The sequence below is a fragment of the Phocoena sinus genome, chromosome X (assembly GCF_008692025.1).
Source record: "Phocoena sinus isolate mPhoSin1 chromosome X, mPhoSin1.pri, whole genome shotgun sequence".
NCBI classification, from domain to species: domain Eukaryota; kingdom Metazoa; phylum Chordata; class Mammalia; order Artiodactyla; family Phocoenidae; genus Phocoena; species Phocoena sinus.
In genome coordinates this window covers 27543091-27560640 of record NC_045784.1, presented here as the reverse complement: position 1 = coordinate 27560640, position 17550 = coordinate 27543091, and the positions used below count along the sequence as shown (strand labels likewise).

Genomic DNA, 17550 nt, shown 5'->3' with positions numbered 1-17550 from the left:
TTTGGAAATCTGGGAAGGTCTTCTGAAAGGAGTTGCATAGCAACTATTTGCCTTTGCCTTTGGTGTAGATTCCTACCACCTCCTGGATATAAATGTGTACCTTTTTTTCTTTGTTATTTTGATAAGGTATTGCTTTTTAAGTTCCAAGATCACCTGGCTGTTGAATTCTCATCATTATCTACCAAGCCCTTGATCAAGTTGGATTTTAATTACGGATTATCCTTAGATTTGCTTTGATAAGGGTTTCTATTCAGGTCTTCCCTCAAATATATTTTGGCACCATTCTCTTGGCAGATGATGTACGAATGGATTCTGAGTATATAACTTCCCTTCTCTATGCCTGAAAATTATCTGGGGACAACTTTAACTCCTCGAAGACCTGAGTCACTATATAAAGTTTCTTAAACTTTGATTTGCCGTTTTAAAGAGGGAAAAAGATAAAATCTTCCAATGATAGTACTTTTGTTAACGTAGCAGGACCCAGGATTTCTGTTTGACCAATGGATTTAGTGAATTGTACCAGTTGAAAGCTGAGCATATTGGTGACCAAAAATAACCACTCTTGGGACCTATCCTTTGCCGTTATTCTACAGACTTTTATTTAACCGACATATATGGTTCAGTTGTTTTTCAGAACAAAATAAAAGCTGAAAATCATCAAGAGACATTTTCTACAAAATGAAAAACTTTTCATTCTTTGAAGTTCTTCCCACGGGCAAAATGAACTTGTTAATAAATCTGTCATGTGGAATGGTTCCTATGTAAAGTGAAAGCATACCTATGTTAAAACACTGCTATAGCAATAGGTTATTTTTAAATCGCTCTTTAAGATCATCTATTCAAACGCTCCCTAATAGACTGTATCATATTTTTCTTGTAGGGAGAAACGTTCATATTTTATACTGTGTGTTTTGTGACCTGAAGTGATTCATTTTCTTCTCAATAAGGGGCAATCTGATGAATGTCTAAATGAGTGTTAAGAGAGCAGAGCAGTTAGCTGCTGGTATTTTTTGGCTTCAATAACTGAAGTAGGGGATTTTCTTAGTACATAGTAGTAATTCTTCCCCTTATGGACATAAACCCAGGTGGCTCTCCATAGATGAATAAAAGCATATTCTTCTTATTTTTATGTAGAGAAACTCTTACCATTCAAGGAAGGGCTTTTAAGAATTGAAAACTTGGTAAATGTTCACTGGTCGCGTTGGTCAAATTTCCATCGCGTTCTGGGTCATCGGCCAAATAGAGAATGAACTCAGAAACGTTCTTAATGATCTTAATAAAACAATGGTCAGTAGAGTTTCCATATCGAGAGTTTTTTCTCTTAACTAAGAAGTGTTTATCGTTCAGTAAAGTGTCAGTAATGGTTTTCTGCTTTGATTGTTCATAACAGGGGACGAACAGGGAGGATCCGGGTCCTGTCTTTTAAAACTGGCATCATTTCTCTGTGTAAAGCACATTTGGAAGACAAGTACAGATGTAAGTCACGTATATGAGCTCAGTATTCTTTTATTACTGTTGGCTAATTACCCCAGTTTTAGATGGGGAGTAACACGGTGTTCTTATTTGACAGCAGGTTCCTCGTGTAAGATGTAGAACTCCTTTCAGACTGTCATAAAATGTGATTTGTGCCGCTCCATGTCAGATGTTAAATTGTAGTCATTTAAATAGAGAATGAGGATTAACTTCTCCAGTCCGAGCATTATTTTACATTACATTGACTGTGTCTCAGTAAAACACATGTTCCTCGGGGATAAAGTCCGATTTCCTAACCCCTTTGTCTAAGTCAGAAAAATAAATGTGAGGGTTTAATCTGTGCACTTGCCTCGTCTTTGGATGAAACCTTGTTTATTTTATAAGCGTCTTACTGCGAGTTGTACTGACATACCCAATTCTGTGATGTGATTAACATTTTATTATTTGAGAGACAGCTTGCCATTTCTTACGGGGTAAATAACACCTTAACGAATTTCCTTTTGATTAGCTATTGGGCTCTTCTGCTCAAAATCTGTAAATCCAGATTAAAAGCAAATGCTAGAGGAGGGACAGTGGAGGTGACTAAGTAACCATTCATTCCCATTGTGAAGGAATGTACTTGTTTTTCTCCTTTAAATGCTCGTGAGAAATCTTTTCGGTAGGAATATTAAACAAACCTAGTGTATCTTGTCTTTTCTCTTTTCCCCTAAGGCCTAGCCACACAGGGATGTGGAGATGTGCTGAGCTTAAGGACGGGCAGGAGATAAAAGAGATTGAATTCCTCCAAAGCCACGCTGTGTCCTGCTGCTCATTTCCCCCCAGGAGTAAATTTCCACAAAATACACAAGCTCTTTTAGCTCTCACTTTTATGTAGTTTCCACTTGAGTTTTCTCATCCTAAGAACCCAAGAAAAAAGAACAGAACGGCTTTTGTTAGCCCTTTGAAAATGTGTTTTGGATAAAGCAGAATATTTCTGTGGGCTTTCGTCCTTTAAATATCGTAGTTACTTGTGATAGGTATAGTACCAGCACATCGTAATACTCACTTGATTCATCAAGGAAGCTTCCAGTTTGTGTTTCAAAGAACTCCTGAGAGGGAACAGGCTTGAGGTTGGCGAAACAAAAATGTTAACTTCAAGCGGGGCTATTTGAAGATAATTCATAATTCTGAACTTACGTGTGTGTACTGGAGAGACGAGAAAATGCTGTGAGAGCTCCGTGTTGTTACTGCCATCTTAAATATCTCGTTAAAACATTTAATGTCTTAGAGTTTAAAGTGTGCTTATGAGTAGGAAAATATTCCGTGGATTTACTTTTTGGGCAACTTTTATTTGAATACAAGGTAGGATTAAAATAATTTTATTTCTGAGAACAAAACATGTTGCGCGTGTTCGGCATATTCATTCGTTCTGTGAATGCACGTGTATTGGGCACCTGCTGTCCTCCACCTGGTGCCCTCCTACTCCACACATTTCCGGCACACAGTTGACCAAGATATGGTCCCAACCTTGAGGGGATATCATCCTTCAGCCAAGAAGACACATACTAAATCAGTGACAGTGTAAAGTGATATGAGCTAATTACGAATATGTACAGCATCCTGTGGGAACACGTACGAGAAACTCAGTGATCGTATGACTTCATAAAGAAGGCCCAATTTGGACATATTTTGGAAGCTGATGTCCAAAGGGGGATGGTGCTTTGGGCCCGTTCTGTGTTTCTTAAGGCTGAAACATTTATTCTATGATGGCGGTCACGTCACATATATAAAATATTTTCTAAAGTATTATGTTCTGGCTTTAGGAAAAACTCACATGTCAGAACTGTACGTAAGCTCTCGTTACTTGCAGGGCTGTAGTTTATTTAAAAGCTGTCACACTTCATATATACACAGTGATGATTAACTTGATCCATAAGAATAATAAATGTGTAGTTTAGTGTACGGTAGAAGTACACTGTGGGAATATTGGCTACTCTTGAGAATTGGTGCTGGAATCGAGTTGGTCCTTAGATTCTGCTAACATCTACTTGGTTCTGCTTTCTGATGGTTGCAATGCTCTTTTTCCTTCTGTAGACCTTTTCAAGCAAGTGGCCAGTTCAACGGGATTTTGTGACCAGCGCAGACTGGGCCTCCTTCTGCATGATTCTATCCAAATCCCAAGACAGTTGGGTGAAGTCGCATCCTTTGGGGGCAGTAACATTGAGCCGAGTGTCAGGAGCTGCTTCCAATTTGTAAGTTATTCACCTTCTTAAGTAACATACTTATTCTTTTGTATTTTAGAAATTAATATGAAACCCCACAGAGCTGTAGTTTCTCATGTTAGCTCTTCCGTAGGCAGGTAGGTAAGGGATTTTTGATATTTGAAACCTCTGTAGGCAGTGGCTTCTGGAACTGTGGGTTTGGGGAGAGAGGACAGTGCAAAAGGAAGGGAAAGAAATCTGCGTCTGCAGCCAGAACCCCACAGTTCCTAAGATGTTGGGAGGGAAGGGAGTCTGCATGGTTTAGCGAGGGAGGAAATAAATCTCCAGCCAGAGAAATCCTTTGTAAAAAAAGAAAATGACCTTTGTCTGTGAGTATCTTAGTCTCTTAGTTTTTTTTTTTTCTAACCTAATTCTGTCATCGTAGCCTTCTTTTCAGTAGCTGTTGGTAAATAGTTGACACAGCTATCTTTTTTTAAAAAAATAAACTTATTTATTTATTTTTGGCAGCATTGGGTCTTTGTTGCTACGCGCGGGCTTCAGTAGTTGTGGCTCACGGGCTCTAGAGCGCAGGGTTAGTAGTTGTGGTGCATGGGCTTAGTTGCTCTGCGGCATGTGGGATCCTCCCAGACCAGGGCTCGAGCTCGTGTCCCCTGCTTTGGCAGGCGTATTCTTAACCACTGCGCCACCAGGGAAGTCCCTAAAGTTTTCCTTTTGTAACCTTGGCATTCCTCTACTGCTCGAAGGCCTGGATGGTGACTTCCCATAGGCCTACAAGCAGGTCGGAGGTTTGTACTCTCTGCTAATGTCTGTCACTAGCTCCACACACTCCTGTCCATTCTCCTTCGTATCCTGCTGCCCCAGTGCCTTTTCCACACCATAATCGGTGTCCCCAGAAGTACCCTCTTCCTCCCAGGTGCCTCAGCACTCCGTTGATAGCCATTTAGTTTGTTTCTCTTTTTTGGTAAGACAGATAATGCTGCAGTGAACACATTTATGTAGTTAGCTCTTTTCTTTGACACAAGTTTTTCCCTTAGGATAAATTCTCAGAAATGGGATTACCAGATATAAACAGTTCTGTGGCTTTTTTGATACATATTACCAGATGGCTTTTTGTCAAAAGTTGTTTGTAGTACCACCAGCACTGAAGGAATGAGATATTTGGAGTGTTACATTATTCACAGTGTTCTTATGTTGTTTTTCAAATGGTAAGAACTATTTTTCTTGTATGGGGTTTCTCGATCCGTCCATGGTACTCTCATTACCGATAGAACTAGGTGTACAAATAACTGGGTTAGACCTGTATGTAGTCTGACCACAGACTAGGATAAAACCATAGAAGGCCTTCTGGGCAGAACATTTGGAATATTTAGATATTTAGAGCACTTTTAGCATTCCTTTAATAGTTCACTGGGCACAGTAGATAAATGCACACATAATAAGGCCCCTTAAGGTAGCATTGGATATACTGTTTGGATTGTTTTGCCAAAATTATGGCAAATGGGCTATAAAAGTAAAACAGATGTGGAGAAATAAATGCATTTTTTCACCTCATACTCAGATCTCCCAAAACATGAATAGACTATCACTTCCTCTGGGTTTTTTCTTACATGTTGCTCAGCCACCGTCACCCTCACTGCAGACTCTGGCGCTCTCTCGTTTTTTTTTTTTTTTATGTATCTGACATATAACATGGTGTGAATTTAAGGTGTACAACACGTTGATTTGATGCATTTATATATTGTGATATGATTGCCATTGTAGCAGTAGTTAGTGCCATCACATCCTATAATTACCATTTCTCTTTTGTGGTGGGAATAAGTAAGCTCTGGCCTCTTGAACTTGGTTGTCGGGACAAGGGGCTGCTGAACAGAAACTCTACTTTCCGTCATGCCGTCCTCTTATCAGGAGCCCGGTCTGTTCCACGACTGCCTGTTGCATTCTCTTGCGGGATGCTTGCCTTCTTCACTCACCTGCTTCCTCTTGTTTCGCTCCGTCCCTGTCCCTGTAACAGCTACACTCCCTTCTCAGCGTCAGAACTTTGAACTCAGTCCACTACCTGATCGCATAGTGATTGAACACATCCTGGCTAGCCAGTCTCCAGGCTCTCAGAAAGGTCTTTTCTGAGACTGGGGGTTTTTTTCCCTACTCTTTTGTATTTTCCAGATTTTCTTCTTTGAACATTTAGAATTAGAAAAAAAAATGAGTAAAGTGCTAACTTTTCTTTTTAAGGGAAAGAAGCATCTTTTGTGTGATTCCTATTCATTGCCACTCATACGCTATTTTCAGGCCTTCTCATCACTCGCATGGATTATTGCACTGTCTTCCTAGCAAGCCTCCTCTAGACCCCCTGGTGCCTTTTGTCAGTCTCACTGCTCTCATACCGGTTTTAGAGAAACGTATTCAGTGTATGACACCGTCCTTCGAAATCTTCAATTTCTTTTCACGGTCCACTGAATAAATCCTAATTTCTCTACTTAACTCTCAGACCTTTCCTGATCTGTTTCCATAGCTGCCCACGGTTTGCTTTCACTACCGAGTAACAGATTCTCCCTACCATTTGTACTGACCACGCTTGTAAATAATACTGTTACTACTGCCACTGATGGTAATATTCTACTTCTGTTCACACAGTTCTCTCATTTAATCTTCCCAAACCCTTTGAAGAGAATAGAATAAGCAGGTTGCGGGGGGGGGGGGGGGGTTGTTTTATGGTTGTTTTAATAGATGAACAATTTAATAGATGAACAATTTAATAGATGAACAATATCAGCGCCCCTGCGTTTCCTCAGCTGGTGGAAGAGTTTGATTCCTAGTCCAGAGCGCATGCCTCCCCCACCCCCCCGCCCATTTTCCGCCTCATCCCCAAATATGCTTTTTTTTCATTTTAAGGCTCTCCAGCTTCCCAAGGTGAAATAACAGGCATTTTTTTTCTGGGTCTCTGCTAGAGCACATGATGCCATAACAAAATAGGAAACATAGGAGAGTTGGGGAGAAGAGGAATCCTCACTTTAAGACACTGAGCGTTGGCAAATTGGATGTTGCTAAAAGGCTGTGGTACACGTCCTATGGGTACAGAGCCGGGTGAGGTTTATATTACTCAGATTTGGGGGCCCTCTCTACTTGGTAGGAATTGGCAGTCTGCGTGAACAGATCCATCGTGAATTCTTCCTTCAGAATTGGCGTCCTAGCCCTGGCGGGCTTTTCCTCAGCCAGGAGCTCTGGCCATCACCTTGCCTTTCAGAAACCATGCAGCATGCATGAAAATTCAATGTTTGCTGGAGGGAAAGATAACAGGAGTGAAAATGCCCCCTGCCCTTTGTTTGAAGCATAAGACCTTGGGAATGGGGCCGGGCTGGCTCCTTCAGCAAGCTTGTGCTCAAAGGCTGTTCCTTCTACCAGCCTAAGGAAATGAACGGCAGGAAGGTACTTGTTTCTCCTACAGATACATTCCCTGCATCACGGAAGGAGAAGTTGACTTCAGACTGTAGTCTTTTTATTTCTTTTTTTTTTTTTTGTCACCGACTAGAAAACTTCCTTCTTTTCAAGTCGGTACAGTTAGGAAAGTGTTGGCTTCTGGCTCACACAAGGGCCTGGCAGGGACAGGAGGAGAGCAGAGCAGTGTTTTCACGTGCAGTGGTAGCTGGGTGATCTTTTTATAGGTTTCCTCAGCCCATCTGGGGATGGATGGTGGTGATGGTTGCACAACAGTATGTATACACTTAATACCATTGAACTATCCACTTAAAAATGGTTAAGATCGTAAATTTTATGGTATATGTATCTTACCACAATTTTTAAAAATTGGAAAAAAAAAAACCCCAAAAACTTCTTAAAAGAAAGAGAAAAGGAATTGCCAAGTCCAAATAAAATGCTTTGCCTATTTAAAAGTCAGTATAGGTCCATCAAGGAATTATCCATGAGGCCAGGAAATGAAGTCATATCTGTGGATTTTAAAAGGGAAAAATCACTATAAACGTATGGATATGACAGTAGTATCTTCACTGACATTAAAGGAGGCAACGGGATACGTTTCTACATTAGAAGCATATGGCAGTCAACACGTGTACTGGGAAAATGACTCTTTTGGGCATTAGTAGAAGTAAAGATTTGAAACTAGTTTGTTTTGGAAATACAGCTTCAATTAATGCATCATCGGGTTGATCTGCTTTCCTATTGCATGGGATCTTCCCTGTTGACAGAACAGATTGATCTTTATGACCTCCGCAAGGCCAGGTCTGCCCTGGCAGTGAGTCAACAGGCTGCCCGAAGGAACCTGAGACATTGTCCACATCTCTCCTTCTTCAGATGAGAAAACTGAAACCCACATAGGCAGAGCGAATATTTTCTCCATTCTGCAATTATATTTATGTCAGAACTAGACATCAGGCCCAAGTTCCCTATGTTCCAAGCCAGCATTTCCTTCTGCTAAACCATCTGAGTAGAAATAAGTGGCTTTAACCAGTTCAGATATTAGACTGAATGAAGAAGGTGTTAGCATGATCCTTTATGTGAATTTGAGGTTATAATAGGATATGTGGATAAATGAACACGCCTTCACCTACCCCAACACACATGTGTACGCACACACTATGATCTGTATTTAAAATACTCTAATCCCAATTTCAGTGTCTAGTCTACTTCCAAATGAAATGAAATAGTATTTCCTCTTAGGCGGGCAAAACTTTAGGCTTTTAAGTGACTCCAGAAAAGAGTCATGTATCTGTAAGTTGGTATTTGGCAGTGCCCCGAGAGGTACTCCCTTCTCCCCTCCCCCCGATAGTCTTTGTAGTATTTTCTTCTGTAAACATTTTAAGCACCTTACTGTTTAGACAGAATCGAGTGTACCAACTTTATATTCAATATGCTTCACCTACAAGAGCTTGCGTGCCAAAATCTGTTTATTCTACATCTGTTTTCTGCCTCCTGTTGTATTCATGCATTCAAAATGAATAAGTTGCTTTTTCATGTCTTCTGAGTTTTTATATTCTTCTGACAAAAATGAATATCATCTGTGCACAGTTGCTGTAATATAGAATGATACAGAAATGGGAATAAATTACCACCTCAGCTGTTGAGAACTAGTGTGTGTGTGTGTGTGTGTGTGTGTGTGTGTGTGTGTGTGTGTGTGCGTGTGTGTGTGTGTGTGTGTGTAAATAGTAAATCATTCCAGGACATCTGGAGTAGTGAGTGGCAGAGTGGTTAAGCACATAGGCCCTGAAGCTGGCTGCCCAGGTTCAAATCCCAGCTCTGCTATTTGCTGGGTGTGCAACCTTGGGCACATTTCTTGACCTTCCTGGCCCCTCAGCTCCTGGAGCAGTTGTGAGGATTAAGTGAGCTAATAGAGGCAGGGCACTTAGAGTGGTGGGCACATAGTTAGTTATGATTATCTAAAGTGTATTTTAACATGAGAATAGCCCACCAAGATTAACAATTCCTTTTATCCATAACCCAGCATCTGTAGATGAGAATTTAGAGACTCTTGCCAACACACTTCTTAACCAGTTTGACAGCATTCCTCATGCCAATTGATCACATTTTATATTTCCCAACCTTAAAATAACTCCTAAAAAATCTGCTTTGCCTAGGTTTCCTTTGGCCGTTATGGGCCCTTTTGGGACTTCCCCGGCGGTCCAGTTGTTAAGATGCCGCGCTTCCACTGCAGGGGGCGCGGGTTCGATCCCTGGTCGGGGAACTAAGATCCCGCATGCCTGTATGGAGCGGCCTAAAAAAACAAAATAAAATAAAGATGTTCCTTCAAAAAAAAAAAACCAATATGGGCCCTTTGGTCTTACGGACATTCTTTTTACACCCGTTTGGACTGACGGATACTCACCGATAACTACGATATAAGTTACTAGGGCTTGGTATGTATAAGTAGAGGTAGCATCACCGAGCTCCTACTGGGCCTGCTCATGGACAGAATTCCTGCAAATTTTTGGGAAAGACCTTTTATCAGGGTATTATCAGCATTGTCTGGAGTTCACTATTGGTTTTCAGTTGCTCTTCTCTTCTATTTTGACTATAAGCTGTGGTGGTTTACCTTCATAATTATTTCGTGGTTTATGCTGTTAACTTCTCCATGTGGAGTGGTAGATATTTTCTTCACCAGTGTTTCAAAGATAGGTTTGTGTTGGAGTTGAAACCTGTTTCATTTATACACTTACTGCTAAGGAAAAGCACATGTCATTCTGTTTCTCCTTTTTACCCTTCTAGGGCAAAAGTCTTTGTTAGGACCAAATTTTCCTTCCTCCCCTCCCCTCCCCTCTCCCCCCTTTCCTACAAAAGCTGAGGCAGAGGTACTAATGAAAAAAACCTTTTTTTTTTTTGAGAGCCGTGCCTTTAGTTGGAAGTGTATTCTGGACTCGCTTTGATCAGTTCACCATTAATTCTAACTCAAACTGATACTTACCCACAAAGCTCAGAGAAACAAGGAAATATGAGTTCAACATTTACCATTTTCTTTTTTCCCATGTTTGCCACTGGCTTGTAAATTGGATTTTTTTTTTAAAAATCTGTCTTTCTACGAAGATTATTTAAGATGAAGGGAAGTGCAAAACTTCTTCCTGGGACACCCTTATCTGTTTATCCAGGGTGTCTTGATACACTAACAGCTAAAGGGATTTTTTTTTGTTTGCTTTGGGTTTTGGGGGAGGGCATTTGAAAAAATAGTAAAAAAAAAAAAAAAAAAAAAAAAAAAACATTCTAAGTAGCTTTTATTTTTTTTTTTTGTGGTACGCGTGCCTCTCACTGTTGTGGCCTCTCCCGTTGCGGAGCACAGGCTCCGGACGCGCCGGCTCAGCGGCCATGGCTCACGGGCCCAGCCGCTCCGCGGCATGTGGGATCTTCCCGGACCGGGGCACGAACCCGTGTCCCCTGCATCGGCAGGCGGACTCTCAACCACTGCGCCACCAGGGAAGCCCTAGCTTTTTTTTTTTAAGCTACATTAAAAAAATACTGTACAGTCTGTTCCAGTGTTCACTTCTCTGAGTTTAGACATATAGTTTTGTCACCACCACTACAATCAAGACAGAACATTTGCATCACCCCTAACATTCCCTCTTGTTTTGTTGTCATCCTGCCTGCTCCCAGTCTCTGTGTTCTGTTCCTATACTTTTGCCTCTTCCTGAACTGGATTTTAAATGATTGTAGGAGGCAGCAGTGGAAGAGTTAATGTGCTGTCTTGTACTTGAGCATAATTTGTCCTGATGCCTACTTGAGAAAAGATATTCCATGATATCTACAGGCAGATTATATGTGCTCTACCATGTATCGGTGAAAGTTTTCTGTTAAATAAGAACTCTCTAGCATAAATGAATAACATTGAGTATACTTACAGGTTTGCATAGATTTAAAAATTGTGCTTCTGTTCCCTGGAGCCATGGTGTTAATTGGTTTATTAGTCAGGTGGAGTGGAAAGCCTGAGGTCAGGACAGTTGTCCTTGAACATGTAAATGAAGAGCGGATAATCACTGTGTGTTACTGTTTGGGCTTATTTTATCTTTAATGGGTGATTCAGAGTCCTCATTAATATTTAGAGCAGTGACTGCTGGCCTCCAACCTGCTCATTATCTTCAGAACTTTAAATAAAATACTTGCTTTCTACCCAAGACAGCAGTCATGGGAAGCCTTTTACTTCTTCTTGTCTCATGAACACAGCTGTTGACCTCTCAATCCTTATTTCAAACAAGAAAAATTTCTGGTAACGTTGGGCTTCTTAAACTCGTATTTATGGCTGAAAATTCACAGTCGGGTATCTGGGGAAAGCGCATCTCGGCCGAGTATATGAGGGGACACATTAGAGCAATGAAGCTAAGAACAGGGAGGACATCAGTTTGGTGTTAGGTTTGTGTTTTGCGAGAAACCTAGTCCTGAAGAGTTTTTCACATTTTATACCATTGGTTATTAATGCATTTCCCCCTCCCCTTTCACAGTTATCACAGTTCCTTACACTCTTGCCTTCCTTGCCCTCCCCCCAGGAAGGAGGGTGCTTGGTGAGAAACAATGGTTTCCAACCAGTGTTTTATTTTGAAAAAATTTCAAGTATAAAGAAGAGTTGAAAGGATAGTATGATCAACACCTGTATGGCTCGTACATCTGTCCAACCCCTGGTTAGCGTTTTGCCCCATTTACATTTCACTTTTCCCATGTATGTGTGCATTTGAATCTACACACACAGACACATCTTTCTCCTTTACCATTTAAAGGTAAAAGGCCATCATACCATAAAACATAAACCCCTGAACATTTCACCATATATCTTGTTTCAAGAAGCCTTTCTCCTGCATAACTGCAATGCTGTTGCCACACACAAATTTAACATTAAGTCAGTAATACCGTCTAGCATGCAGTCCACATTGAAATGTCCCCATGGCTTTGGAATGTTCCTTATTTCTGGTAATTTTCTTCCAGGATCCAGTCAAGGTCTCTGTCTTTCATTGGCTTGTCATGCCTCTGTACTTTCACTTAATCTGAACAGTCTCCCAGCGTTTTTTGGTTTTTTCATTCATGATATTGACATTTTTGAAGAGTCCAAGCAGCTTTCTTAAGAATGCCTCATATTCTGGATTTTTCTGGCTGTTTCTTTGGATTAGATTCAGGTTGAATTTTTTTGTTTTGGCAAGAGGACGATAGAGGCGCTGCTGTGTCTTTCCCACTACATCACAGCTGGAGGGACAAAATGACACTTGGTTCTTATCAGTAATGCTAAGAATGGTAAGGTGGTGTCAGATATTTCCATTGTAAAAGTGTCCTTTTCCCTTTGTAAATTAGAAAGTCATTTTTGTGACATTTTGAGCACTTGTGATCATTCTGTTCCTCAACAGCCTTTCACCCTATGGTTTTAGCCTCCATTGATGATCCTTTTCTAATTCAGTGATTACATTAGTGGTCGCCTAATAGTGGTTTTCTCATTCTACCATTTTTTCTGCACGTATTAGCTGGTTTTCTTCTGTAACAGAGCTCCCACTTTTCCCCTCTCTTTTTCTGAGTATCACCATGGACATCCAGGGTGATTTTCCGTGTAGAGAGAATGGGACTTCTCCTGACTGAGCTGCCTTTGGATACTATTTTTGCCATGACGTTGCTTAAAACGCCAGTGCATGGAATTAACCGTCCTTTCCCCCCATAACAATGTAAGCATTTGTCTGATAAATACATTTCCATATCAGCCAACTCTTTTGTGGGACCAAGTCATATAACGTGAGTTATGTGCTAATGAGGATTGAGAAACTCATAGGCTTTTCTGTTTCTTTTTTCCCTTTTGCTACCTCAATTTATGTTAACCTGCGCCTGTCAGTCCATGTAGCTCATACATGTCATAGCATCTAACGGTAGGAGGAAGGACGCGTAATGTCAAAAAGAAGGAGGAAAGGAGACGATCAGAAGAGATGAGAGTATGCATTTACCTCAGTGCTTGTTGAATATTCAATTGTATCTTCATGTAGCTCTCAGTAGACCTGCATAGAATTCAGTTCAAGATTGGTACCTGGGCATTGTCTCAGGTAGGCCATATTTAGATATCAGAGCCTCTCGTACTCTTGGCCAAGTTAAAGATTCAAAAGATTTTGGAGATCAGCCTTGTATGTTCCCATCGGAAATCACTTTTGTCCACCCTTCTTTACAAACTCCTTTAGGCATACATATTTTAGTCTTAAATAATAGATGATCTTGAGCTGTTTTCCTCTTTGAGCCTTTTCTCATCTGTAACATCAAGTGAAACATTATCTCAAGAGTTACTTATCCCCAGGTTTCTTTGATTTTATATGCTAAGTGTTGTAAATGGAGACGGCAGAAAGGGATATGGATTACTGTATATACTTTAAAGCTTGGTCATTATCAGCCAAGTCTTACCTGATCTTCTGGGTAACAATTCTTGTAACAGAGATACAAGATACAGAAAACGGTCTTATATGTATAGTGTGGCCTTTCACGTGAGACCACCTGTTCTCCGAATAGAAGTAGCATAGACTAAGAACAAGATGTGAAAAACATTGTGTGGAGCCTCATATAAATGATCCGTGGTGCCCCTACACTATAGTTTCCTCAACAACTCAAAGGTAAGACACAAGGATCTTATGTCTAAGATGATCAAAATGCCACCTTCCTTCTGTTTTATTTGTTACATGCAGGTTTCGTATAGTTTTATAGCAGATTTTTTATCACTCATTTGATTTTCATAAAAATTGGGATCGTTTGGAAGAAGAGTCATTAATATTCTTTACAACTTTTTCTTTTTCCTCCTTTTATGTTCGTTGCTAGTGTAGACTTCTCCCTTACGTAAAATATTCCACTGATGCCCTTGGTAGATTTAGTGGTTGTTAAAGAAATCGTAATAACAGCTCAGGGAACAGTCAGGAACTGCCTGTCCTATATGGTCCGACCCTGGCTAACCATTCTCCTTGTAGTTCTAAATCTTTGTGTACAGACTGTAATTCACAAAACAGTTTTGATCAATTTGAATTCAGCAAATCTTTCCAAACACTAGGGCTTTTTACAATCAGGGCCAGGAAAGTTGGGTTGTCAGCTATTAATGCTATAACCTATTAACAGTGGCAGCGATATTGAAAGGGTTATTTGGATTTATGAAGGGAACATTTTACTAGTGAAAACAGCAGATGAAAATGGCCAGGAAGGAGAGATTAACCTTTTTAAAAAATCTGTGGTTGGTCCCCAGTATTTTCCATAAATTTCTGTCAATGAGAATGTTTGGAAATTCTATTCACGCATATGAATGCATGCAATATTTCTAAATTTACTTACTATTTTTCTTTGAGATGGGCAGGAACTCTACTAAAGAAATGAAAACATACACTCACACATGTACACACACACACACGCACACACACTCTTGTACTAGCTGACTGCCTTAACCTTGCTTTGGTTAATGATTTGCCATGAATAAATAAATTTCTGTTATTTGTCATGAAATACACTGCATAGAGTTTCTATTTGAAAAGCAACGTGATTTCAAATCAGGGTCTACGATTTTAGCGTGTTCCCTTGTTACTTCGAGTTTGGGCTTTTTTAATTTATCAGTCCTTTCTCTTTCCTCTCTCCACAATATGTAAGTATATTTTTAGCTTACAATTTTAAAAATTGAGGTATAATTGACATATAACATGGTATAAGTTTAATGTACAACCTTAAAATTTTTTAATTGAGGTATAATTGACATATAAGATTTTATAGTTTAATGTACAACGTGTTGATTTGACACTTACATTGCAATATGAGTACCACCCTAGTGTTAGCTAACACCTCTCCCACGTCACAGAATTACCGTCTCTCTTTTGTGGTGAGAACAATTGAGATCGAGTCTCTTAGCAACTTTGAAGTTTATAATACAGTGTTGTTGACTAAAATCACTGTGCTGTACATTAGATCTCCAGGACTTATTTATCTACTAGCTGTAAGTGGATAATCTTCCCCAATTCCCCTACCCTCAGCCTCTAATAACCACCATTCTACTCTGCTTTGGGGAGTTCAGCTTTTTAGATTCCACATGTAAGTGATGCCATACATATCTGTCTTTCTCTGTCTGAGTTATCTCACTTAGCATAACACCCTCAAGGTCCTTCTTTACTGTCAAAAATGGCAAGATTTCCTGCTTTCTCATGGCTGAATGAATGATAGTCTACTGTATATATGCACACCACATCTTTTTTTATCCATTCATCCATTGACAGACACTTAGGTTGTTTCCAAGTCTTGGCTATTGTGAATAATGCTGCAGTGAACCTGGGAGTACACATAGCTCTTCAATATCCTGTTTTCGTTTCCTTTGGATATATACCTAGAAGTGTAGTTGCTGGATCTCATGGTAGATCTATTTTTAATTTTTTGAGGAACCTCCATCATGTTTTCCATGATGGCTAAACCAATTTACATTCCCACCAACAGTGCACAAGGGTTCCGTTTTCTCCAGCCTCACCAGTGCTCATCTCTTGTCTTCTTGATGATAACCATTCTAACAGGTGTGAAACGACATCGCATTTCTCTGTCCACAACGTGTTAACCAATGAAGCCCTTCTCTACCAGTCAGTAATTGAACAGGCCTACCGTAGCTTCTCGGCTTCTGTGTTGTAGAGGATAGCTGCCTGCCTGTTAGGTGCCCTGTAGCATTTAGTTAATAAGAGTGGACCCATGTTGGTTTCTTAGTTTTGACACATGAACCATGGCCGTGTACGGTGTTAACGTTCGGGCAAGGTTTCTCAATCTTGGCACTACTGACACTTTGGCCTGGAAGATTCTTTGTTGTAGGGGCTGTTCTGTGCATTGTTGGATGTTGAGCAGGATCCTGACCTGTCTCTGTACCCCAGTTGTGACAACCAAAAACGTCTCTAGACATTGTCAGATGTCCTGTGAGGCACAGAACTGTCTCTGACCTCGAGCATGGCTGCCTGCCTGTGAGGTTCCCTTCAGGCCCCCAGTATAAATTTTGCATCTTCCTACATTTTAAGGCAGATCATTCTAAATATACCCTCCAAATCCAGAAACAGACTATGGATTAGCCTTTTGCGTGTGATACTGTAACAGACAAACCAACAGAGGCCAGTTACTTTAAAAACTATTTAAAAGTAAATTGGGCATTTGAGAACGTACTTATTTTGTCTTCTGTTCCTTAGACAACCCTTATGAGCTTTCTTCTTTTTTCTTTTTTTCTCTTCAGGATGAGTAGGCAGTATTTTTTTTATTCTAACCTCATTCCGATACTACAGTCCTTCCTTTTAATTATCGTGATCACAGTTTAATTCCCACCCATCGTTCAGTTCAGCAAACCTTCATGGAAGGTGTAGAAACATAGTTCCTGTCTTTAAATAACCTGCAACCTAGGAGAGAAACGAAGGAGGTTTAGACAAGTATTGTTTCCAGAGCAAGACGTGGTTCCTTTTTCTCATCTGGGAACTACTGGGTACAGTCTCTTACACAATGTTTACTTTTCTCTATACTAAGTTTTTTCAGTTTATTAAGGATTGACATGCTTTTTCAAAAGCCTGACAGTTGCGATGCCAGTTACCGTCTCTTAAAAATATGTTGTATGTGTTTTTAGCAGTTGGAGTGTGGGGCTTGCTGAGAAACCTTGCCATTGCATTTCTTCTGTGGCCATGAACTGATACTGTTAGCCTGAGAGAAAAGTAAATATTCAGGTTGACACCCTGGTAGCCATTCAGAGCCTGGCCCTTGAGTTCCTAAGGGTTTATGGAAGGCACAACGGGAAAGAAACCCAAAAGTTATTCTGAACCCTGGCAAATCCCCTAACTCCCAACTTGCCACGTAATGTCCTTTGAAATTATTATATTGGTAATTACATCCCTTGGCTAGAAATTCCAGATACTGGGATTCTGGGATCCCTTTAACTGTCTGGGTTTTTTTTGGTTTTTTTAAAATATTTTTTTTTTTTTTACTTTGGCTGCGCCGGGTCTTAGTTGTGGCACGCGGGCTCTTCATTGCATCATGCCGGCTCTTAGTTGCAGCATGCGGGATCTTTAGTTGCGTCATGTGGAGTTCTTAGTTGCAGCATGCGGACTCTTAGTTGCGGCATGCATGCAGGATTCAGTTCCCTGACTGGGGATCGAACCCGGGCCCCCTGCATTGGGAACGTGGAGTCTTACTCACTGGACCACCAGAGAAGTTCCCCCTTTAACTGTCTTTGTATGTTGTTAAGATGACATCTGTATAAAGCCGCCCTGCCATATGCTGTAAGGCGGCAGCAGTAATTACAGTGGATTCCTTCCCTAGCCTCCATGCTGTGGGTAGTTGCTGACAGGAGAGGACCAAGAGAGAAGGAGTGGAGATGCAAGATACTTGCGTACTGTGGCTGTCACAGTGGAAGGAGCTGTGATATCCTTGCTTTGTGTGTGCACGCCATGAAAGAGAA

General features: G+C 40.6%; 1 protein-coding gene across 1 annotated transcript in view; it reads left to right on the top strand.

Moving 5' to 3' along the window:
• DMD (dystrophin) overlaps positions 1 to 17550 on the top strand; it is a 2099690-nt gene that overhangs the window by 1998191 nt on the left and 83949 nt on the right. Inside the window, exons 66-67 of the mRNA XM_032618871.1 lie at positions 1391 to 1476; positions 3547 to 3704. Coding sequence (XP_032474762.1) covers positions 1391 to 1476; positions 3547 to 3704 — 244 coding nt within the window. The remainder of the gene's footprint in view (positions 1 to 1390; positions 1477 to 3546; positions 3705 to 17550) is intronic.